Source organism: Carettochelys insculpta, chromosome 9 (assembly GCF_033958435.1).
Source record: "Carettochelys insculpta isolate YL-2023 chromosome 9, ASM3395843v1, whole genome shotgun sequence".
Taxonomy (NCBI): Eukaryota; Metazoa; Chordata; order Testudines; family Carettochelyidae; genus Carettochelys; species Carettochelys insculpta.
Window position 1 is genome coordinate 194,939 of NC_134145.1, and position 25,942 is coordinate 220,880.

Consider the following 25,942-nt stretch of genomic DNA (forward strand, 5'->3'; position numbering starts at 1 on the left):
GCACAGCAGTGAGGAGGGAGAGCACCCTGTCTGCCCACTCACGCCTGAAAGCAGCATTTCAGAGGATACCTGGCACAAACAGATGCAGCATTTCCACTTGTGGTGGCTCTGCAAAGAGCCACTGGTCGGGGGTAAATGGATGAAACCCGTGCCAGCTGCCACTCAGGCAGCCTGTCACAGGCTCATCAGTTTCCCTCCCCTCCCATGGTAGCTTCGCAAAGAGCTGCAGCAAGGGGAAAATGAGGAAATCCCACGGCACACTTGCACATTTCTCATGGCACACCAGTGTGTCACAGAACACTGGTTGAAAACCATGGTCTTACTCCTTCCCAATTTGCATTAGCTACAAGCAGCTGGGAGATAGACTGTCCAGGGTATAAGCCAACTCTTCAGCAGCACTGACAGACTGGGATGAGGAGTTGTTGATTGTCAAGAGTCCCAAAAAAGAATATGTCCCACAGTGCCTGGGTGTGGCAGAAAGCATCCAAATTACGAGAGTGATGCTAGCACACACTGGGATGCCAGGACTGCTGGCCTGAGCTTAAGAAGAGTCTCTTGGAATAAAGCCATTTGAATGCTACTACGACGGATGCCTCTGGGGACCTTTGAACATAAGAACGGCCATACTGGGTCAGACCAAAGGCCCATCTAGCCCAGTATCCTGTCTGCCGACAGTAGCCAATGCCAGGTGCCCCAGAGGAGGTGAACCAAAGACAATGATCAAGCGATTTGTCTCCTGCCATCCATCTCCCGCCAGCCGAGATGTGCTGAGAGCAGGAGTTAAACTTCTGATTGCCCAGCTCCAAGAAGTGGGAGGAGAGGAACAGGCCATAAAGCTTCAAGTTCAGCTACAAACATTCACTGTAGCAACACCAATGAGAAAGTACCCACCACCACCCCTGCTGCTCACATCAATTTGGCCAGATCAGCAGGGCAGCTCTTTCAGGGAAATGCTACACACACAATTTGCAAGCAAGGATGGCACTCCAGCACAGAGCCGTCTCTGCCAGTGGAACAGGCTGCAGGTTGTGGGAAGAAACCACATGCTCCACCATCTGAGGGAACTTCCTTCTTTATCTTCTGATGCCCAGGGAGGGTTAGAAATAAAAGATGAGCCACCCTCAGCTGAGCATTAGGCCCAGGCTGGGAAGGCGCCAGGACTCTCATGTCAGCTCACATTACCCTCCCAGCCCATCAACAGGAGGCAAATCAAAGAAATTGCTGAAACTCTCCTGAAAGCTTGGCAGGGCTGGTGAGCAGGAGCGACACCTGTCTACTATGCCACACCAGGGCCAGTGAAGATGTTTGATTCCTATCCTGCAAGGTCAAAATTCACCCCCAGGCTAAGCAAGTGGATCTCTATTGACTTCTGTGGAGTTACACTTGCTTACACCATGGTGGGATTCAGGTTGTCATGTGCAGTGTTCCCTGTAAGATGAGCACTTGGGCCGCCCTGCTGATTAGTTGAGCGCCCACAGCTAGGTTGGTTTCTTCTGGTGGTGCACACATTAAACAATTCCACACATAGATGGAACATAATCTGCACATGGATGGAAAAGGTTAGAGGGAATTGTGGCTGAGACCTAAGAGGACAGAGGTGATTTGCTGCTGTTTCAATAGTGTTGCTGAAGGGAGCCATGGATTACATGTCTCGGGGTTATTATGCTCAGTGGCTATCCCACTGTGATTCTCAGCTGTCTGAGGCAATGGGCTTGGTGACAAAAGAATAACAATCCAGACTGGTGTGTCAGAGTGATTGGCTGGACGTAGAGTCCTCTTTCTGGAAGGTGCTAAAAACAGGACTGATTTGATTCTGCATCCACTGCAAACCCCCTGTGTAAATGTGTGGGTCCACATGAACAAACCAAATGCATCTAGCAAACACACAAATGTATTGTACATTTATACATAAGCTATATGAGGAGATGCAGCCCAGGCGAAAAATAGGAGTCCTAAATTCTATTTCCAGCTCTGCCACTGACTCACTGAGGGCCCTCAGGCAAGTCATTTAGCCTTTGTGCCTTGATGTATTCTTTATTAATGATTTTTATTTTATTGTCCCTGGCTATGCCCACAGTGCATGGTGAGGTCCCTAGCCCTAGGAAAGTCTCTCCCCCCTCAAGTTGCCAGGCTAAGAAACAGACAGGCACAGGGCAAAGTAATTAAGCTGTTAATTAGCCATCATAGGTAATGTATTATTTCATACAGACTGAGCTTCTCTAACCCAGGACAGTCTGATCCATCATCTTTGGGATGGCAGGACAACAGATGTTTCTGGACCGGAGAACTGCAGCAAGGGGCACTGCTCCCTGTAAGCTAAGTGAGTGGGCAGCTGCACAGGACAGATTCAGGTGCCACCGAGCTGATCAGCAGAGCATGCCCAGCCAACCCCAGTGGGCAGCATGGGTTTCTGTTGGTGCACAACTAAAAATGCCTTTGCACATGTAACAAAATTTATCCTGCACCTGGATGGAAACAATTAGAAGGAACCCTGGCAGGGGGTCTGGAAGATAGGAGCCAGTCCAAGGCTGGGAGTGGATCCAGGCAGCAGAGAACCCCGCCAGGGACAGGAATGGAGTCAGTGTGCATGAGAGGAGCCCATGAATGGGGGGCAGCAACCAGGAAGGGAGCCTGGCAGCTGGTAACATCCTGGGACAGCTCAGAGCCCACCGCACAGTGGCCAGCATTGACCTCTGCAGTCCAGTAAACTACCTGGTTGGGGCTCGGCAGGTCCTGTGGGTGCAGAAGCAGGGAGGTCCAGCCTGTTTCACCTTTGTCCAGGACCATCTCTTAGGACTTTATTTAACTTCTGCCAATCTTACTGAAAAAATTGCCCTTCATTTCAGTGCAAACAATATCAACATGCTTTGATTTCCTTACAATATGTTTTTCTCTGTTTCAAATTTCTCATCATTGTCACCACCGCTCTTGTTCCAATAGTGGGAATGCTAATCTATACAGTCCAATTCCAGGTGCAGGGATTTGGAGAGGGTTATATGACATCGTAAGTACAGCTACAGCAGCAAATATGTAATGCTCAAGCCAAGACAGTGGAGCTGTACTCCACTCTGTCTGCCACCCTCCCAAGCTCTCCCATCAAGCTCATTCTAACTGCCAGACGAGAGACAGGTTTGGCTGCAAAATAATAAAACTAATAAAAATAACATTTGTGCAAGGCCAACAGACCAGGCTCATCTGTTACCTTCCCGCTCTGTGTTTTTGGGGAACCAGAGCATGACCACCTCTCAGCCCTGTGCTCTTGGGGAGCCAGGGAGTGACAATAATGAAAAACAAATCCCCTTCCCCAGGGCCTCTACTTAAATCAAAGACAAATCACTGAAAATGACAGGGGTGGATACACCTAAATCCTATCATAGAATCATAGAATGCTAGGACTGGAAGGGACCTTGAGAGGTCATCCAGCTCAGCCCCCTGCCCTCATGATAGGACCAAGTACTGTTTAGACCATCCCTGATTAGACATTTATCTAACCTGTTCTTAAATATCTCCAGAGATGGAGATTCTACAGCCTCCCTAGGCAATTTATTCCAGTGTTTGACCACCTTGACAGTTAAGAACTTTTACCTAATGTCCAACCTAAACCTCCCTTGCTGCAGTTTAAGCCCATTGCTTCTTGTTCTATCCTCAGAGGCCAAGAAGAACAAGTTTTCTCCCTTCCCCTTACAACACCCTTTTAGATACTTGTTGCTCTTTTCTGGACCCTTTCCAACTTCTCCACGTCTTTCTTAAAATGCGGAGAACAGCTAGAGAACAGCTTTTACAGATTTCTTGAAATCTAGAGATTTCAAAAATCTTAAGATTTTTCTTGAAATCTAGACAACAGCTCTTCCAAAGGAGGAATCCCACTGAACTATGGGATACTGAAAGCAGAGAAGCACTGCCTGATGGGAAACCTCTGCTCCAGATGCTAATGAATCCAGGCCTGCTCACAGACCAACTCTAGTAATGGATTCTATTGATACACAAAATAATGAACCTGCCTAGTTGCATGGTGAGCTACTTCAAGGAACATCACCCATATCCAAGCATGATTTGTCTCTATTGTCTCACCTCTGTTTATCCATAATTACATCCAGTGTTCTTGTACCGTTGTCCTTCCTCTAAAAAACCACCTGCCCTTGCTCAAGAAACTGTTCTGATGCCTGAATGTAAACCCTACATCATTGAAACTTCGATCATCTCCTGCACGATCGTGCTGAGGGCTCTGCTTGTCTCCTGCCCTCTGGACCCCAGATCAGTGCAAGCTCCATGGAGTGGTGAAATATCTCTCTCTTTCCTTCTTGGCACAGCTTCTTAACCTTGCTTTATGTCATTATTTATATGGTTTGCTAGCCCTAACATGTATAATCAGTTTATTTACTATTGTAACTATTAAATTTATATTCACTTTCCAGAAATAAAAAAATGTCAATGTTAAACTGGTTGCTTCTCTCTCTTTTTCTTCCTCTGTGGCTCACTCTTCCTTAGGGGTGCTGTTTTGGCTTCCCCATTCACTCTGCAACAACAATTCTTGTACCTAAGCTAAAAGATCCCTATGGTGCCCAGAACTCCTGTGGGGTTTGCGCATCGAGTGGGTCACTAGCAGAATGATTATCATAGAATCACAGAACTGGAAGGGTCCTCGAGAGGTCATCGAGTCCAGTCCCCTACCCTCATGGCAGGTCCAGGCACCATTTAGATCAGTGGCGGGCATCTGCGAAGGGTGAGTGGGCCACATGAGCAGCCCTTCTTCACTTCAGTGGGCTGCAGCAGCCCACCGGGACTCCATCTGCACCCCCATTTCCCCCTCTCTCCCATGTGCCCCTCATGCAATGGGGCACCAGAGCCCCGCCCCGCCCCACCCCACCCCCTGCAACCTGAGAACATGTGAATCACATGATCTGTGTTCTATCGCGGCTCCTGCCCCACCCTCCCAGAGCTGGAACACCATGAGCAGCTGCAATGCAGTGAAAGTGGGGATTGGAGAGGGGGAGCTGAACCAGGGTGGCAGCTGAGAGTGCTGTTTAACACAGTCACTGAGTCCAAGGGCACATAAGGGCCACAGCTTGACACTCCTGTGCAACCCCTCTGGCGGAGAGGGAGACGGGGAGAGAGAGAGTGTGCATGCGTGCGTGTCTTCTACTAAGTCCAGGGTGGGAAGAACTTAACCTGTGGATCCTGGATCAGGCAGAATAGCTGCACTGGGAGGAAATTAGCAGAAAGGAGAGATAAAGCTCTTTAGGAACACTAGTGCCACGAGCAGCACACTGATAGAATTATTCACCTTTTCCCTCTGTAACCCCAAATAAATGAGCATACCCCATAGTAACAGGCAAATTTGGTAACACATTGAAACAAAGAATTAAACCTGAAACCTTATGCACTAAAGCCCTGTGCTCTACTGCATGAGCTAAGAGCCAGCTGACTCTCAGCCCAGGCTATAGAGCAGACTTCACTCTACTTTTTATGTAGTCTCAGGGCCTTTGGGATTACATTTGTAAAGAAACAAAACTCTCATAGAATGGGTTACAAGAAGGAGAGTAGTATCAGAGAGGTAGCCACATTGATCTGTATCTTCAAAAACAACAAGAAGTCCAGTGGCACCTTATAGACTAAGCGGGTCTTTACCCACAAAAGCTTATGTTCCAATATCTGTTAGTCTATAAGGTGCCAAAGGACTTCTTGTTGTTCTCCAAGATACAGACTAACATGGCTCTCTCTCTGATACTTATAGACTAACAGATAAGGAGGGAGTCACGTAGAACTTTAAAGACTAACAAAATAATTTATTAGGTGATGAGCTTTCATGGGACAGACCCATTTCTTCAGATCATAGTCTGTTCTGGTATGGCTATGATCTGAAGAAGTGGGTCTGTTCCCACAAAAGCTCATCACCTAATAAAATTATTTTGTTAGTCTTTAAAGTGCTATGTGACTGCTGTTTTGTTTTGACAGAATGCAGACTAACATGGCTATCTGTCACAGATAAGGAGGGGAGTGCAATGCAGGGAATCCCAGGGAGAGCTCAGACAATGAGAACTTATAAGAATTGCTAACAGACTTTTGAGCCTAGGTGAGAACTGATAACAGACTATTGTGGGCAGCTCCCTGGCCAGGAGAGACAAGGCTTTAGGGCAGCTATAGCTTTAAGAGCAAACAGGCAGCTTCACTGCAGAGACGGTGTGGAACTGAGAGAGGAAATAAAACCCCACCCGGGATGTGCACACCCAGCGGGGGCTCACACCCTGGGGAGCTGCTACGCCCGTTGGTCTCTTTATGGGGCGGAGGGGACGGGGACGGGGACGGGGACTGCAAAACAAAAACACAGCCCCCAGCGGCTGCCAGCCTCTTCTCTCAGCTCCTGTCTCCTCCCCCACTGATTTCTCTCCTCCAGCCCCTGCTCAGCAGCAGCCTGTAGAGAACTGCTTCCCGGTTTGCAGTTTCTTTCCCCTGGTCACACTCCGCACCTCGCCCCTGCAACACTTTGTAATGTGTGTAAAGATAGGTCTGCAAGATCTGAAACCCGCTCAGGGCAAGAGAAACTGCAGCAGCTACAGCCGCCCCTACTGAGCATGCCCAGTACACCCCAGGTTACAAATTCGGAAGTAGCGGAGGGGTAGCCGTGTTAGTCTGAATCTGTAACAGCAACGAAGGGTCCTGTGGCACCTTACAGACTAACAGAAAAGTTTTGAGCATGAGCTTTAGTGAGCACAGACTCACTTCATCAGATGCAAATTCGGAAGGGTAGCCTTTTTTTGGCATCACACCGAAGCGCTGCCTCGCTTGGCGGCTCCAACCTCTGGTCCCAGTCCAATTTAGGAGGTAACCCCGCTGGAATGTCAGACGAAAGGGAGTGAAAGGGGCAGATGCACAGCCCTCCCCCGATTTGAGGCACAAGCTCTGGGCCCAGCATGCCTCCCTCGCCAGTTTTCCCCTCATTTTCTTAAAAAAAGTTTATAAAAATAACGGTGGGAGAGCCCTCAGGAGGGTGCCGCTGTCCCCACGCAAGGGAAAATACAACTGTTCCAATACAGGGAGCAAGCTAGGAGACCTCCGAACACCTCGGGAACCCCGCTATATAGGACAACCACGCCTCCCCCTTCCTCTACGATGGATACACGTACGCAGAGAGAAAATAAGTGAGCAGCAGCCCTACAAAGAGGCGTTAAGGGCCACGCTTACCTCTGCGGCTAATGCTACCCAGCACGCACGCGGACCCACCACAGCCCGCTCACTTCCGGTCTCGCGGAAGCCGTTGCCGAAGCTTGTTCAGTTCCGCTTCCGGGTCAGATTCCCGCTTGTGCGCTCGGTCACCATAGCAACAAGCTACGAGCCTCTGGCTTGAGTAGCTGAGGGTCGTTGGGAGCCCTGCGGTGCGTGGGGAAAGGGTGGGGGCGGACAAAGGAGCCGGTGGCGAGGGCGGCAAGGCGGGAGAGGGGTGGGGAACTGTTGGTACCTGCGGTAGACGGGAGGAAGGTGAGGTTGCAGGGGGGCTGTCTCATGTCCTGGGTGTCTCTCCCCGCAGAGTGCGGTCACCATGTCCGTGATAGTGGCCCAGCCTCTCCACATCTTTGGGCTTCGCTCTCGAGTCGCGAACAGTGTTTGTTACTTTGATGAACAGATAATAATATATCCTTCCGGGAACAGCTGTGTGAAGTATCACCTGGAGCAGAAATGGCAGAAATTCATCCCAGGTAACTCGTCGGCCCTCTCACAGGGGCCGAGCTGTGGTCCATGCTCACGCACAGATGGATAGTAACAGAGAGATTCTCTCACACAGTGCAGCCATGGGAGTTGTACCTACTCCTGTAATAGTAACAGACAGGAAGCTGTGCTAGTCTATACACTATCAAAACAAAAAGCAGTCAAAGACTAGCAAAATAATTTATTAGGTGAGCTTTCGTGGGACAGACCCACTTCTTCAGACCATAGCCAGACCAGAACAGACTCAATATTTAAGGCACAGAGAACCAAAAACAGTAAGCAAGGAGGACAAATCAGAAAAAGATAATCAAGGTGAGCAAATCAGAGAGTGGAGGGGTGGGGGGGGAAGGTCACGAATTAGATTAAGCCAAGTATGCACATGAGCCCCTATAGTGACTCAGAAAATTCCCATCCTGGTTCAAACCACGTGTTAATGTGCTGAATTTGAATATAAAAGACAGCTCAGCTGCTTCTCTTTGAATAGCGGTGCGAAAATTTTTTTTCAGTAACACACATACTCTTAAGTCATTAACAGAATGCCCCATTCCATTAAAATGTTGACTAACAGGTTTGTGGATCTGGAGTGTTTTGATGTCTGTTTTATGCCCATTAACCCTTTGTCTAAAGGAGTTAGAAGTCTGTCCAATATACAAAGCATCTGGGCATTATTGGCACATGATGGCATATATGATGTTAGTAGAGGAGCATGAGAAAGTGCCCGTGATTCTGTGAGTAACCTGGTTAGGTCCAGTGGTGGTATTTCCAGAGACGATATGTGAACAAAGCTGGCAGCGGGCTTTGTTGCAAGGAAAAGTTCCAGGACTGGTATTCCTGGGGTATAGACTGTGGCTGTTTGTGAGGATCCTCAAAAGTTTGGGAGGTTGTCTGTAGGAGAGAACAGGTCTGTCACCTAGGGCCTTCTGAAGTGTGGCATCTTGATTTAAGGATAGGTTGTAGGTCTTGAATAATTCGTTGCAGTGGTTTGAGTTGGGGGCTGTAGGTGATGACCAGTGGTGTTCTGTTCTTGGCTTTTTTGGGCCGATCTTGGAGTAGCTGGTCTCTGGGTATTAGTCTGGCCCTGTCTATTTGTTTTTTTACTTCTCCTGGTGGGTAATTCAGGTTTATGAATATTTGGTAAAGATCTTGTAGTTTTTGGTCTCTGTCAGTTGGATCAGAGGAAATGCGATTGTTATCTAAGAGCTTGACTGTAAACAGTGGATCTAGTTATGTGTGCAGGACGGAAGCTAGAAACGTGTAGGTAAGTATAGCGATCAGTAGGTTTTCGGTACTGATCAGGCCATCCTTGATTAGTACCGTAGTGCCCAGGAAATGTATCTCTTGCATGGAGTAATCGAGGCATAAGTTGATGGTGGGAAAGTCTCTGTGGAATTCTTCTAGAATCTCTGTACCATGGGTCTAAATCATAAAGATGTCATCAATGTATCTTAAGTAGAGGAGGGGTAATAGGGGACAAGAGCTGAGGAATCGTTGTTCCAGGTCAGCCATAAATATATTAGCATAATAGCGGGGCCATGCGGGTGCCTATAGCAGTTCCACTAATCTGAAGGTATAATTGTCCCCAAATCGGAAATAATTGTGTGTGAGAACAAAGTTACAGAGGTCAGACACCAGATTGGCTGTGGTGACATCAGGGGTGGTATTCCTGATCGCTTGTAATCTGTCTTTATGTGGAATAATAGTGTGCAGAGCCTCTCCATCCATTGTGGCAAGGATGGCGTTATCAGGAACTTTTCCGATGTTTTGTAATTTCCTCAGGAAGTCGGTGGTATCTTGGAGATAGCTGGGAGTGTTGGGCTACGTCTACACGTGCAGCCAACATCGAAATAGCTTATTTCGATGTTGAGACATCGAAATAGTCTATTTCGATGAATAACGTCTACACGTCCTCCAGGGCCGGCAACGTCGATGTTCAACTTCGACGTTGCTCAGCCCAACATCGAAATAGGCGCAGCGAGGGAACGTCTACACGTCAAAGTAGCACACATCGAAATAGGGATGCCAGGCACAGCTGCAGACAGGGTCACAGGGCGGACTCAACAGCCAGCCGCTTCCTTAAAGGGCCCCTCGCAGACACAGTTGCACTAAACAACACAAGATACACAGAGCTGACAACTGGTTGCAGACCCTGTGCCTGCAGCATAGATCCCCAGCTGCCGCAGAAGCAGCCAGAAGCCCTGGGCTAAGGGCTGCTGCCCACGGTGACCATAGAGCCCCGCAGGGGCTGGAGAGAGAGCATCTCTCAACCCCCCAGCTGATGGCCGCCATGGAGGACCCAGCAATTTCGACGTTGTGGGACGCGGATCGTCTACACGGTCCCTACTTCGACGTTGAACGTCGAAGTAGGGCGCTATTCCTATCTCCTCATGAGGTTAGCGACTTTGACGTCTCACCGCCTAATGTCGAAGTTAACTTCGAAATAGCGCCCGACGCGTGTAGACGCGACGGGTGCTATTTCGAAGTTGGTGCCGCTACTTCAAAGTAGCGTGCACGTGTAGACGCAGCTTTGGTGGTGTAGGGTTTGAGGAGGGAGTCCATGTAACTGGATAGTCCAGTGGAAAGGGTGCCAATACTCGAAATGATAGGGCATCCAGGGTTTCTACATTTGTGGATTTTGGGAAGTAAATAGAATAATCCAGGCTGGGGCTCAGATGGTGTGTCTGAGTGAGTGAGGTCCCAAGTAGCAGCAGGGAGTTCTTTAAGTAGTTGTAATTTCCTTTGGAATTCCAAAGTGTGATCAGCGGAGAAGGGTCTGTAAAATGTGGTGTTGGAGAGTTGTCTGGCTGCCTCTTATTCATGGTCTGACTTATTCATGATGACAACAGCACCCCCTTTGTGAGCTGGTTTGATTAAGATGTCTCAGTTATTTTTGAGACTGTGGACAGCATGGCCTTCAGCATAGTTGAGATTGTGTCTCATTTGATATTGTTTGTGTATAATGTCAGCCTGAGCACGGTTGCATAAGCAACTGCTCCTGTAATGATTTGGTTTCCTTTTGATCTATGCTGACGTCTTTGCAGAACTGGGACTAAGAGGACAGGACAGGTAATAATATCAAAAGAACAGAGAGAGGAATGTAGTGAAGATATATGTTTATGGCATACCAATTAAACTGTTCAAACTGTGGTTGCAAAGTGAAGCATTCATAAATTAGGGAATGATAGAATTAATGTTGCTTGTGCAGTCTGAATTCAGTCCCCACTGTGTATGATTTCTATCAAAGACCTGTCTTGTAGCAGCTTGGGGAAAGACATAAAGTTGGTGACTTGGATCAGGTGGAAGCTAGTTTCAGAATTGGGGTCACCTCATAGGACAGATAATATTTACAGTTCCCTCCCTTTTTAAATCAAAGATGATTCAGCTGGAGTGCCTGCAAGCATTACACCCGTGGGTTTTTTTTTTTTCGTGGTACAAGAAGAGAATAGTTACAGAGAGGTAGACATGTTAGTCTATAACTTCACAAAATAAAAAAGCAGTCCTGTCGCACTGTAAAGACTAACAAAATAATTTATTAGGTGATGAACTTTCGTTTGGCAGAAAGCTTTTGAGGGGCACTTCAGAGCTGGGTCTGTCCCATTTCTGCTCATCACCTAATACATTATTTTGTTAGTCTTTAAAGTGCTACAGGATGGCTTTTTTTATTTTGACAGAAGATAAGTCATTTTTCAAGTAGCAAATTCCCAACCCATTTAACTCTTTGGCTATGTCTACACTAGCCCCAAACTTCGAAATGGCCATGCAAATGGCCATTTCGAAGTTTACTAATGAAGTGCTGAAATACATATTCAGCACCTCATTAGCATGCGGGCGGCTGTGGCACTTCGAAATTGACATGGCTTGCCGTCGAGCAGCTCGTTCAGACGGGGCCCCTTTTCGAAAGGACCCCAGCTACTTTGAAGTCCACTTATTCCCATCTGCTCATAGGAATAAGGGGACTTCGAAGTAGGCGGAGTCCTTTCGAAAAGGAGCCCCATCTGGACGAGCCGTGTCAATTTCGAAGTGCCGTGGTCGCCTGCATGCTAATGAGGCGCTAATATGTATTTCAGCGCTTCATTAGTAAACTTCGAAATGGCCATTTGCATGGCCATTTCGAAGTTTGGGGCTAGGGTAGAAATGGCCTTAAGTATCAAATCCAGCACCTTACATTCAATTCTGCAGCCAATGCATAAGAACATATGACTTGAAGGAACCTCCTGGGACACTGAATCCAGTCCCTGCTATTGCAGATTACCATGTCATGTAATGCCTTTTATCAACATACTAAATTCCATTTTCAAACCACTTAGGTTTCTTGCTTCCAATACTACTGAAAGGTTCTAGAACTTCACTCCCTGAAGGTTAGAAATCACATTTATTCATGGCTAGTTTGCCCCCATTTGTTCTTGTGCCCCTCTGTTAAGTAGCACTTCTCTCACCCTTGTGTTTAATTTTTGTTTTTCTTAATTTAAATCCCTGCTCTGGGGTGGGGCTGAGGATGAGGAGTATAGTATGCAGGCTGTCCTGGGGAGAGAGGACTACCCCATCCTTCTGTTACTGCAGCAGCTTGGAGTCTGGTGAAAACCACCTTGGCATGGCTACTGTAGCTTTAGCATGTACAGCTTGTGTTAAGGGGTGCATATTCCCCAGCTGAGGCAGGTCCAGATTCATCTGCTGTGCTCCCCAGTCAGAGTGAGAAATGCATCAGACTGGGGAACATTTAGCAATGTTCCCTTATGACTTGAGGGTGGGAGGAACTTCAGCCCCACCTCCTCCCTAAAGGATGCCTGGTAGGGGTTGGAGGCTCAGGGCTGGGGCACTCTCAGATTGGGGAACAGGTGAAGAGTGGTGTGCTCCCAGATAGCTCTTGTCACCTGCCTGGTGATCTCATCTCTTTTCTGTATGATTTTATGAGAGCCATCCCATTTTCCTGGCAGAGCCAAGCCCTTATTTTGCTTAAAGTATTGACTAGCATAAGCTGTATAATGTGGTCTTAACACTTACCATTTGAAAGGAGATTTTAACCAGACAGACAAACTCTCTCAAATATATAAGATAAAGAGTTAGCTGTCTGCGGTCATCATCACTTGGCTCATTTCTTGTCACGAGAGTAAATGTGCGCCTAAAGAGGGATCCAAAGGAATGCTAGTAACTTCAGGGAGAGCAGTCAATGTAAAGTGTCAGCATGGAAGAGATGACAAAAATGTTTGTGTAAAAGCACTAGGGTGCAGCCAAGAGATGTAAATGCTAATATTTATTGCTGTAATCAGCGCAAGAGATCTCTGGTGTGCCCTAAAAGTTCCCTAGTATGTGCTAACTATGGAAATGTAGGGCTGGAAGGGACCTTAATCAGAGAATCACAGAATCATAGGGCTGGAAGGAACCTCAGGAGGTCATCTAGTCCAGCCCCCTGCTTCAAGCAGGATCAACCCCTACTAAGTCATCCCAGCCAGGACCTTGTGCAGCCGGGACTTAAAAACCTCAAGGGATGGAGAATCCACCGCCTCTCTAGGCAACGCATTCCAATGCTTCACCACCCGCCTGGTGAAGTACTTTTTCCTAATATCTAACCTACACCTTTCCCTCTTCAACTTCTGACCATTACTCCTTGTTCTGCCATCTGACACGACTGAGAACAGTTTCTCACCCTCCTTTTTAGAGGTCCCCTTCAGGAAGTTGAAGGCTTCTATTAAATCACCTCTAAGTCTTCTCTTCTGTAAACTAAACAAGCCCAGATCCCTCAGCCTATCCTCATAGGTCTTGTGCTCCAGACCCTTAATCATTTTTGTTGCCTTTCGCTGAACCTGCTCCAGCAAATCCACATCCTTTTTATACTGGGGGTCCCAAAACTGGACACAATATTCCAGATGTGGCCTCACCAGTGCTGAATAAAGAGGAATAACTACTTCTCTAGATCTGCTCGAAATGCTTCTCCTAATGCACCCAGTATGCCGTTAGCTTTCTTGGCTACAAGGGCACACTGTTTACTCATATCCAGCCTTTCATCCACCATAACCCCTAGGTCCCTTTCCATCGTACTGCTGCTGAGCCAGTCGGTCCCCAGACTGTAACAATGTTTGAGATTCTTCCGCCCCAGGTGCAGGACTCTACACTTCTCCTTATTGAACCGCATCAGATTTCTTTTGGCCCAGTCCTCCAATTTATCCAGGTCCCTCTGGATTCTCTCTCTACCCTCCAATGTATCTACCTCTCCCCCTAGTTTTGTGTCATCTGCTGAGGCAGGATCAAATAAATCTAGACCATTCTAACAGCTGATTGCCTAAACTGCTCTTAAAAACTCCTAAAACCTCCAATGAACAGGGTTCTGCAACCTCCCTAGGCATTTTATTCCAGTGTTGAACCACTCTAACAGTTGGGAAGTTTTTCCTCACTTAAAAAGCCCTTACTGCAATTTAAATCCATTCCTTCTTGTCCTATGCTCAGAGGCTAACAAAAATAATTTACTGCTTTCCTCTTTGTAACAACCTTTTTCTGTACTTAAAAACTCTTATGTCTCCCATCTTCTCTTCTCCAGACTAAACAAACCCAATTTTTTTGGTCTTCCCTCATAGGTCATGTTTTGTAGCCCAGTGTTTCTCAACCTTTTTTTATAAAGTGCCCCTTTAAAGAATAAGTATGCCCAGGCTTCTTTCATATACCCCTAAGGGTACATGTACCACCGGTTGAGAAACATGGTCCCAAGGTAATCTGAGGTCTTGAAACAAGTGCAATTAGACCTTTCCAGATTACTGTACCCTTTTCAGGTGTCAGATTTGTTTTGCATGCCACCAAGTTACACCTCACTTAAAAACTACTTCTTATGAAAACATGCAGAAATATCACAGAAGACCACTGCTGAAAACTTGCTAACGTTCTACCATCTTATTATTAAATAAACAAATTGGAATAGAAATATTCTACTTATATTCTACAGGAGGAGGAGTTGCGCTCTATGTGAGGGAGCAGTATGATTGCTCAGAGCTCCAGTATGAGGAAGGAGAAAATCAGTTGAATGTCTTTGGGTTAAGCTGAGAGGTGGAAGTAACAGAGGTGATGTTGTGGTTGGCGTCTGTTATAGGCTGCCAGATCAGGGAGAGGCGATAGATGAGGCTTTCTTCAGGCAGCTTAGTGAAGCTTCCAAATCACAGGCCCTGGTTCTCATGGGAGACTTTAATCATCCAGACATTTGTTGGGAGACCAATACAGCAGCACATAGACAATACAGGAAGTTTTTGGAAACTATTGGGGATAACTTCTTGGTACAAGTGCTGAAGGAACTGACCAGGGGCCATGCGCAACTTGACCTGTTGCTTATAAACAGGGAAGAACTAGTAGAAGAAATAGAAGTGGCGGGGAACCTGGGCTGCAGCGACCATGAGATCGTAGATTTCAGGATCCGGACAAAAGGAAGAAGGGTGAGCAGTAACATACAGACCCTTGATTTCAGAAGAGCAGACTTTGACTCCCTAAGAGACTGGATGAGCAGGATCCCTTGGGAAACGAAGATGAAGGGTAAAAGAGTTGAAGAGAACTGGAAGTATTTTAAAGAAGTCTTACTGAAGGCACAAGAACAAACAATCCTGCTGCGTAGCAAGAAATGCAAACACGGCAGGCAGCCAGCTTGGCTTAACAGGGAAATCCTTAGTCAGCTTAAATTCAAAAAGGATGCATACAAGAAATGGAAAGGAGGACAGTTGACTAAGGAGGAGTATAAACATACGGCTGGAGAATGCCGGGCAGTAATCAGGAAAGCGAAAGCACAATTGGAACTGCAGCTGGCAAGGGATGTGAAGAGTAACAAGAAGGGTTTCTACAGGCATGTGAACAATAAAAGGGTTATCAGAGAAGGTGTGGGGCCATTACTGGATGAGGGAGGTAACCTAGTGACAGATGATGCAGGAAAAGCTGAAGTACTCAATGCTTTTTTTGCCTCAGTCTTCACAGACAAAGTCAACTTCCCAATGATGGTCCTAGATGATGCAGTACGGGAAGGTGGAGGGCAGCCATCTGTGGGGAAGGAACAAGTTCTGAGCTATCTAGAAAAACTAGATGTGCACAAGTCCATGGGTCTGGATTTAATGCACCCGAGGGTACTGAGGGAATTGGCAGAGGTCATTGCTGAACCTTTGGCCATTATCCTTGAAGACTCTTGGAAATTGGGGGAGATACCGGATGACTGGAAGAAGGCAAACGCAGTGCCCATGTTTAAAAAAGGAAAGAAGGACAATCCAGGGAACTATAGACCCGTCAGCCTTACCTCAATCCCTGGGAAAATAATGGAGGCAATCCTCAAGGAATCCATTTTGGAGCACTTGGAAGAGGGGAAAGTGATCAAAAGTAGCCAACATGGATTCACCAGGGGCAAGTCCTGCCTTACCAATCTGATCAGCTTCTATGACGACATAACAAGCTCTGTGGACATGAGGAAGTCAGTGGATGTGATATACCTTGACTTCAGCAAGGCTTTTGATATGGTCTCCCACAACATTCTTGTCCATAAGTTAAGGAAATATGGATTAGATCCTTGGACTATAAGATGGATAGAAAGCTGGCTTGATGTTCGGGCCCAATGAGTGGTGGTCAATGGCTCAATATCTGGATGGCGGTCTGTTTCAAGCAGAATGCCGCTAGGCTCGTTTCTGGGGACGGTGTTATTCAACATCTTTACTAATGACCTGGATGAGGGACTGGGTTGCACCCTCAGCAACTTTGCAGAAGACACAAAACTAGGGGGAAAGGTAGATACGTTGGAGGGTAGAGAGAGAATCCAGAGGGACCTGGATAAATTGGAGGACTGGGCCAAAAGAAATCTGATGCGGTTCAATAAGGAGAAGTGTAGAGTCCTGCACCTGGGGCGGAAGAATCTCAAACATTGTTACAGTCTGGGGACCGACTGGCTCAGCAGCAGTACGATGGAAAGGGACCTAGGGGTTATGGTGGATGAAAGGCTGGATATGAGTAAACAGTGTGCCCTTGTAGCCAAGAAAGCTAACGGCATACTGGGGTGCATTAGGAGGAGCATTTCGAGCAGATCTAGAGAAGTAGTTATTCCTATTTATTCGGCACTGGTGAGGCCACATCTGGAATATTGTGTCCAGTTTTGGGCCCCCTAGTAGAAAAAGGATGTGGATTTTCTAGAGCAGGTTCAGTGAAGAGCAACAAAAATGATTAAGGGTCTGGAGCACAAGACCTATGAGGATAGGCTGAGGGATTTGGGCTTGTTTAATTTACAGAAGAGAAGACTTAGAGGTGATTTAATAGAAGCCTTCAACTTCCTGAAGGGGACCTCTAAAGAGGAGGGTGAGAAATGGTTCTCAGTGGCGTCAGATGGCAGAACAAGGAGCAGTGGTCAGAAGTTGAAGAGGGAAAGGTGTAGGTTAGATATTAGGAAAAAGTACTTCACCAGGCGGGTGGTGAAGCATTGGAATGCATTGCCTAGAGAGGTGGTGGATTCTCCATCCCTTGAGGTTTTTAAGTCCCGGCTGGACAAGGTCCTGGCTGGGATGACTTAGTAGGGGTTGATCCTGCTTGAAGCAGGGGGCTGGACTAGATGACCTCCTGAGGTCCCTTCCAGCCCTATGGTTCTGGGATTTCAGCATAAGGCATATGAAACAGTAGAAACAAGTAATTGTCTGAACTTTTAGCTTATAGTGACTTTACTAGTGTTTTGTATGTAGCCTGTTGTAAAACTAGGCAAATATCTAGAGAAATTGATATACCCCTGGAAGAACTCAGTGTACCCCCAATGGTGCACATATACCTGGTTGAGAAACACTGTTCTAGCCCATTAATAATTTTTGTTGCTTTTCTTTTCTCTAATTTGTCCACGTCTTAATAGCACCCAGACCCCAATGTAATGTTCCAGTTGAACCCTAATCAGTGAGGAATAGAGCACAATTCTCATATCTTGCTTAAACATTCCCACTAACACATCCCAGAATTATGTTTGTTTTTTACAATAGTGTTACATTGCTCATTCATATGTCTCTATTCATGTATGAGGACCTCCAGACCCCTTTGTGCAATTCTACTTCCAAGGCTGTCATTTCCCATTCTGTATCTGCACAACAGATTGTTCCTTCCTAAGAGCTCAGTTCTGGGAGATCTCAGCTATAGGGCCATTGGCACCACCCAGGAACACGACCCCCAAACAGGACCAAAACCCCAAATAAATCCATCTTACTTTGTATAAAATATTACACGAAGAAAGCTCATAAGTTCACCCTCTTTATTAATGAAAAAGAGACATGCACAGTGGTTGCTTGCCCCCTGCCTCCCTGGTAAAAGTGATTTATACAGGGTTTGATAGTAAAAGTGTTTTTATGAAGTCTGATAAGTAGAGTATAAGGATTTCAAGTGAAAACAAGCAGATCAAAGTATGTTATAAGCCAAAATAAGCAAAAGACGCCAGCTAATTCTAATATCCTAAGAATCTTGTTATATGCAAATTTTTACCCTAAACACTTATTCTATTCACCTCTTTCCCAAGCTAAGCAGCCTTGTAGCTTTGGCAGAGTCCTTGCCTTTGACAGTCTTAGATGTTTCCAGTGGGCAGCTTAAGTAGTAAGTGGGGTTCTCCTGGCATCTGACAACTCCTTCTATTGTTTGGTCCCCCTTCTCCCTTATATTCTTTTTGCCCAAGACAGGAATTCTTTATGTTCAATTCAAATTGTTCTCATCTTTCGTAGAAAAGTGCCAGATTGAAAATGGGTTACAACAGCAGGTGGCACGGTCACATGTCTTTGTAGGACCAGCCACAGCTTGAACTCCCAGGAAAAACAGAACCATTCACAGGTCATTAACTTCATCACAGAGTCATTAAGTTCCTAAAGTATCACTAATAGTCTTCAATAGCACATTTAGCATTAAAAAACTTTGGATTTCTAACATCACATATAAGAATGATACATAGACCAAAATAGGGATATACACATTTGGGGATTACAAGTTCTTGAATAATAGGTTAAGTGAGCTGTTTTGCATAAAATGAGTTATGCATATTCATAATTATAATCCATTCTTATAAAGCATGAAGGGGTCCCCAGGACAGTGGTTACAGTAAAAGTTTTGTTAGTCCTCATTGCTGGGGAACCTGGGAGGCCAGATAATCAAGTGTGACAGTTTTTTCAGCTGGGGCTGGCTTCAGCCTCCTCTGCTGCCTTCCCCTGGAGGGCAGCAGGCAGCTGGCCCCAACTCCACTATGTCCCCCTTCAGCCATGCAGTGGCCAGCCACCACTGGGTGGTTAGCCAGCCCTGGCTAGGCAGCTGGCCACAGCGGTCAGGCAGCCCCACAGCACAAGCCACACTCGGGTCACTGATTGTGTGGCTCCCGCAGCAGCTGGCCATAGTGTCGCAACCAGCTCCATGGCAGCTGGCCCCAGTGAGCAGTCAGACAGGTGGCAAATGGCCCCAGATGGTCAGTCAGTTTCTTGACAGCTGCAGCAGCTGGTCCCAGTGGGGTCAGTCAGCCCAGCAGCAGCTGGCTGGTCCTGGTCTCCTTCTCCACCCCCACCTCCACACACACACACAGCAGCAGCCTGCTTTGGCTGGGCAACAGTCCTGCAGCAGCTGGTCCCAGGAGGCAGTCAACCCTGTGGCAGCCATTTCTGCAACTGCTGTATCAGCGAGCCCCAGCCGGTCAGTCAGTTTTTTGGCAGCTGCAGCAGCCGGCCCAGCTGGTCAGTGAGTCCTGCAGCAGCTGGCCACAGCCAGTCAGTCAGCCCCTCAATATTTGGTACCAGCTTTACAACTGGTCCCACGGCATCTGGCCCCAGCTGGTCAGCTGGCTCTGTGGCCATGGCAGCAGCTGGCCCAAAGCAGCTGGCTAGCAGCCTTGTGTTTGGGCCACCAGTTAACTGAATTTGCTGCTTATCTAGTGATCAGCTAACGACTGGTGGGAGCGTGACTATCTGGGAGTTGCAAACAGCAGACTCCTAACAGGGGAGTTTGGCTGGGAGAGAAGGTGAACCCTTCTGAACCAGATGAGAGTTATGGGGTGTGTTTGTTTCCTGGGCTGTTTGGCTGTTTGAATTTGAATTTCAGTTACTGATTGATCTCAGTTACTAGTGGGTGAGTGTGATTGCTAGGCTGGTTGTTTGAATTTGAATTTCCATTTGCTAGGTTGATTGTGTGAATTTGAGTTTCTGAATCTGAATTTCAGTTTGCTAGGCTTTGTGAGTGTGTGTGTGAGAGAGAGAGTGAGTGAGTGAGTGAGCGAGCTCCTCCCCTGTGACTCACCAGGGTAGGAGGGACCAAAGGAGAGAAGGGTTCACAAGCCGGAGGCGAGCAATCAGCAAGAGTGTGACCAGCTGGGAGCTGCAAACAAGGGAGTTTGCCTGGGAATTCACCTTGCAGGGAGCCCCGTATTATTATTTGGTTTATTTTTTTATATCTATTTTTATCTCTCTTCTGCCCTTCAAGTCAGCTTTCGTATCTTCTGAGGGAATTCTCTGAAGAAAGGAAAAAATAGATAGTGACAAGTCAACTGAGAAGTCAACTGTTGTGACCTGCACTGCATTTGCTATATTTGTTTTCTTCCCAGAAGATAGAAGGGATTTCATATGTACCAAGTGCAAGCTGGTCGCCATGGAAGAAAAGGTCAGAGGATTTGAGGTACAAATATCAACCTTTCAGTTCATCAGAGAAGGTGAAGACTTCCTCGATAGAAGGCATCATTTAGTACTGCAGGCACAGCAGGCTGAGCAACCAATGAGGGCAGTAGAAACCAAGGAAGAAAACTGGAAGCATGTAACGTCCAGGAGACAAAAGCTAATTCAGTTATCTCCAGTTCCTGTAGAGGTAAACCACTGCTTTCCAGCTCTCTGCATGAGTGATATGGAGAATGCTGTGGCAGAGACCTCTCATAGAAGGGGTCAGAAGACCCCAGCGGCTGGAAAGCATGGGATGAGTAGTCCTATGGATGGCAGTTCTATGACCACCACCCCCAAGAGAAGACAATGGGTGGTGTTGGTCGGGGACTCCCTCCTAAGAGGGACTGAGTCATCCATCTGCCATCCAGACCTGGAATCTCAGGAAGTTTGCTGCTTACTAGGAGCAAGAATCCAGGATGTGACAGAGAGACTTCCAAAAATCATACATCATGCAGATTATTACTCCTTCCTACTTCTCTGTGCTGAAACCAGTGACACAGCAAAGAACAATCTTGAGTGGATCACTGCAGATTATGTAACTCTGGGAAGGAAGACCAAGGAATATGCAGCTCAAGTAGTGTTCTCATTCATCCTGTTGAAGGAAGGGGTTCAGGTAGAGATCATCAAATCATGGAAATAAAATGCGTGGTTGCACAGGTTGTGTCAGAGAAAGGGATTTGGTTTCTTTGAACGTGGGATTCTGTTCCAAGAGCAAGGATTGCTTGGAAGTGATGGGATCCACCAAACAAAGAGAGGAAAGAGCATCTTTGTGGGTAGGCTTTTAAACCTAGTGAGGAGGGCTTTAAACTAAGTTCATCAGGGGGATGGTGACACAAGCCCTGAGGTAAGTGGGGAAGGAAGAAGGCACGAGAAAGGAGGACCATTCATTCAAAAGGAGAAAGTAGGCCAATCACCTTATTATCTAAGGTGCTTGTACGCAAATGCAAGAAGCCTGGGAAACCAACAGGAGGAATTAGAGGCCCTGGCACAGTCAAAGAGGTATGAGGTGATTGGAATAATGGAGACTTGGTTGAATGACTCAGATAACTGGAGCAATGGCATGGAATGGAGGGCATAAACTGTTCACAAAGGACAGGCAGGATCGAAAAGGAGGAGGAGTTGTGATTTTTGTGAGAGAGCAATATGATCACTCAGATCTAGTATATGGAGGGAGAAGAGGCAGATGAGTGTCTTTGGGTTAAGCTTAGAAACGGAAGCAACAGAGATAATGTTTTGTTTGGTGTCTGCTATAGGCCACCAAATCAGGTAGATGAGGTAAACAAGGATTTCTTCAGACAACTAAGCTAAGCTTCCAAATCACAGGTGCTGGTTCTCATGGGAGACTTTAATCACCCGGACATTTGTTGGGAGACCAATACAGCAGCACACAGACGATCCAGGAAGTTTTTGAAGAATGTTGGGTGTAACTTCCTGGTCCAGTTGCTGAAGGAACCGACTAGGGGCCATGTGCAGCTTGACCTGCTGCTCACAAACAGGGAAGAAATAATAGGAGAAATAGAAGTGGGTGGCAACCTGGGTTGCAGTGATCATGAGATGGTAGATTTCAGAATTCTGACAAAAGGAAGAAAGGTGAGCAGTCAAATATATTTCCTTGATTTCAGAAGAGCAGACTTTGACTCCCTGAGAGAACTGATGGGCAGGATCCCATGGGAAGCTAATACGAAGGGGAAAGGAGTTCAGAGAACTGGCAGTATTTTAAAAAGGTCTTATTGAAGGCACAGGAACAAACCATTCCGATACATAGTAAGAAAAGCAAATATGGTAGACAACCAGCTTGGCTTACAAGGGAATCCTGGGTAAGCTTAGACTCAAAAGGGATGCACATAAGCAGTGGAAACTTGGACAGTTGACGGAGGAGGAGTATAAATATATGGCTGAAGAATGCTGGGGAGTAATCAGGAAAGGGAAAGCAAAATTGGAACCACAGCTAGAAAAGAATGTGAAGGGCAACAAGAAGGGTTTGTACAGGTATACTAACAATAAAAGGGTTATCAGGGAGGGTGTGGGGTGGTTACTGGATGAGGGAGGTAACCTGGTGACAGATTATGAGGGAGAGGCTGAAGTATTCAGTGCTTTTTTTTTTTTCGCTTCAGTCTTTACTGACAAGGTTAGCTCCCCCGCTATGGCACTAGACAATGCAATATGGGAAGCAGGTGGGCAGCCATCATTAGGGAAAGAAGAGGTTAAGAGCTGTTTAGAAAAACTAGATGCACACAAATCTGGACTTGGATTTAATGCATCGAAGGGTGCTGAGGGAATTGGCAGATGTCATTGCAGAGCCTTTGGATATTATCTTTGAAAACTCATGGGGATCAGGAGAGGTCCCGAATGATTGGAAAAAGGCAAATGTAGTGCCCATCGTTAAAAAAGGAAAGAAGGACAATCCAGAGAACTGTAGACCAGTCAGCCTCACCTCAGTCCGCGGAAAAATCATGGAGGGGATCCTCAAGGAATTCATTCTGGAGCACTTGGAGGAGGGGAAAGTGGTCAAAAGTAGTCAACATGGATTCACCAAGGGCAAGTCGTTCCAAACCAATCTGATGAGCTACTCTGATGAGGTAACTGGCTCTGTGGCCATGGGGAAGTCAATGGATGTGATATACCTTGACTTTAGTAAAGCTTTTGCTATAGTCTCCCACAACATTCTTGCCCATGAGTTAGGGAAGAATAAATTGGATACATGGACTGTAAGATGGATAGAAAACTGGCTTGATGGATGGCCACAATGGGTAGTGGTCAATGGCTCAGTGTCTGGTTGGTGGTCGGTTTCAAGCAGAGTACCCTAAGGATCAGTTCTAGGGCCAGTACTGTTCAAAATCTTTATTAATGACCTATATGAGGGGATGGATTGCACCCTCAGCAAATTTGCAGATGACACTAAGCTAGGGGGTCAGGTAGGTACACTGGAAGGTAGGGATAGGGTCCAAAATGACCTACACAAATTGGAGGTTTGGGCCAAAAGAAGTTTGATGAGGTTCAAGAAGAAGTGCAGAGTGCTGCACTTGGAATGGAAGAATCCCAAGGACTGTTACAGGCTAGGGACTGACTGGCTAAGTAGCAGTGCAACAGAAAAGGACCTGGGGATTACAGTGGATGAAAAGCTGGATATGAGTCAACAGTGTGGCCTTGTAGCCAAGAAGGCTAATGGTTTATTGGGGTGCATTAGGAGAAGCATTTCTAGCAGATCTAGAGAAATTATTATTTCCCTCTACTCGATACTGGTGCAGCCACATCTGGAGTATTGCATCCAGTTCTGGGCCCCCCAGTATAGAAAAGATGTGGACAACAGCAGAGGGCAATGAAAATGATTAGGGGGCTGGAGCACATGACCGGTGAGGAGAGGATGAGAGATTTGGGCTTATTTAGTTTGTGGAAGAGAAGACTGAGGGGCGATTTGATAGCAGTTTTCAGCTTCCTGAGAGGGGACTCTAAACAGGATGGAGAGAAACTGTTCTCAATGGTGGCAGATGGCGGAACAAGGAGCTCTAGGCTGAAGTTACAGAGAGAGGGGTGTAGGTTGGAGATTAGGAAAAACTATTTCACCAGGAGGATGGTGAAGAACTGGAATGCATTGCCAAAAGAGGTGGTGGAATCTCCATTCCTAGAGGTTTTTAAGTCCCAGCTTGACATAGTCATAGCTTGTTGAGGTTGATCCTGCTTTAGGCAGAGGGCTGGACTAGATGACCTCCTGAGGTCTCTTCCAGCCCTAGAATTCTATGATTCTTTGATTGTATCTGAGTGCTGGATAAGCAGGCTTTTACTTTGTATAGGTTTGCTATGCAATCAGTATTGTTGCCTATCCACAGGTGTTTGTCATAAGCTACGTACCAAAAATTATGTTTTCTCAAAAGGGAGCAGCAACCAAAGTGTCAAGCAGGTCCCAAATGTGTTCCATCTCCAGCTGAGTAAGTGATTGTATTAGGGCATGATCCAGTTCCATTTGGATATATGCCCATTCCCTGTGGCATGTGTCCTGCTCCAGGATCTGGTTCATCAATGCCTCTTGCCTAAGCATCCAATCCTTCTGTGCCCTGAGAAACTCAAATTACCTTTGGCTCTGTCCATACCAATAAGCAGGTTCTGTCCATCTGTCACTGTGGTCTTTGCAGTGCTGCTTCTGCATTCCTGATAGAGTGGTTTCCTTTTTGGTAGTAGAAGGCCAAACACAAGGGTATCATTAGGACATGAAGCAAAGAGTTTAAATTGCAGCAGGAGGTTTAGGTTGGACATAAGGAAAAAAGCCTCCTAAGTCTCCCGGTGGTTAAAGACTGGAATAAGTTGCTTAGGGAGATTTTGGAATTTCCATCACTGGGTATTTAAGAGCAGGTTTGATCGGCATCTGTCAGGGATAATCTAAATAGCGCGTGGTCCTGCTTTAAGGACTGGGGGCTGGACTCAGTTCTAGTAGTCTATGCCTCTGTGATTACATTTTGTTTTGAAAGAAGGTAAATAATCCTAGCACATAGCAGATATGCTCCTGATGGCTACAATATTGATAATTTTTAACATTTCAGAAAATACAACTGGTATTCTCTTCTTCATAGTCAGGTAATTTTTGCAGCTCCCAAGGAAGGAACAGATGTTGATAATGAAAAACTATTTGTAGCATCTCATGCACCTGACGAAGTGGGTCTTTGCCCAGGAAAGTTTATGCTCCAAAATATTTGTTAGTCTGTTAAGCGCCACTGGACTTCTTGTTGTATGTGTAGAAATGTTTTTTTAAAAAATATAGTTCTTATGATGTAGCATTGGGCCAGTTGGAATATGGTAACAGCTCCTGGAAGGTCTGAACCAGTTACCAATTTCTCTCTTAAACATGAGTCATCATTTGGAGAACAACCATTTTCAAGGTACTTGAATGGAAAAGGAGGGTTGGCTTTTCAGTCCTGTGTGGGAGAGGTGGCAGTCCATGCCAGAGATGTTTTTGGTAATGGTCACCCCTCTACATATTGCTTAGGTGGACTTGACATATTTGCACTGCTGTTGAATCTGAAGAATCAGTTAGAATTTCTACTACACCAAAAAATTGCTGAAATATGCATACAGGACTGGAAGGCAATTCAAGAGGAAATTTATTTTATTGGAAGCTAGCAGATTGTGCTCATGGAACAGGGAAAACACACCACTAAGAATGCCCTCACACTCCATAAGGTCTTACACCCTCCATTGTCATTTTGACTCCTCTGTCAAGCAAACAGCAGAAGAAGGGACAGGAAAAAGCAGTCTCAACAAACTTTTATTTTGTTCCCTGAACTTTAACAAACATGGCAAGCTACTCTTCTCCCCACTGCAAAGGGGCATGGTCCTTTGTTTATACAACTGTCACAACAGATCCTTGACCCATCCCTGTTTCTTCCAGCTTCTGCAGCAAGACTCAGAGGAGGGAGTATCCAAACACCAGGAACTGCAGATGGTATTAGACATGTCTAATAGCCACAGGGGGAAAAAAGTGCTGTGACACTCCTCAGATAATCAAATAATTTCCTTTCCTTCTTTTATCTAAGCAGGCTCACACTTAACCCATCCACCCCTTCTCCACCTGTGTGCAAAGGGACAGGAAGGCAAGAAAAAGG

At 46.3% G+C, this 25,942-nt stretch overlaps 2 protein-coding genes across 2 annotated transcripts in view; one reads left to right on the forward strand and one right to left on the reverse strand.

The window, feature by feature from the left end:
• Window positions 1–7,235, reverse strand: part of EBNA1BP2 (EBNA1 binding protein 2) — a 33,615-nt gene extending 26,380 nt beyond the window's left edge. The window contains exon 1 of the mRNA XM_075003175.1: window positions 7,183–7,235. The gene's annotated coding sequence lies outside the window, so the exon portion shown is untranslated. The remainder of the gene's footprint in view (window positions 1–7,182) is intronic.
• A 72-nt stretch (window positions 7,236–7,307) lies between these two features.
• The window catches only part of CFAP57 (cilia and flagella associated protein 57), a 126,932-nt gene continuing 108,297 nt past the window's right edge, over window positions 7,308–25,942 (forward strand). The window contains exons 1-2 of the mRNA XM_075003219.1: window positions 7,308–7,373; window positions 7,526–7,694. Of these exons, the coding sequence (XP_074859320.1) occupies window positions 7,538–7,694 (157 nt within the window). The 5' untranslated portion in view covers window positions 7,308–7,373; window positions 7,526–7,537. The remainder of the gene's footprint in view (window positions 7,374–7,525; window positions 7,695–25,942) is intronic.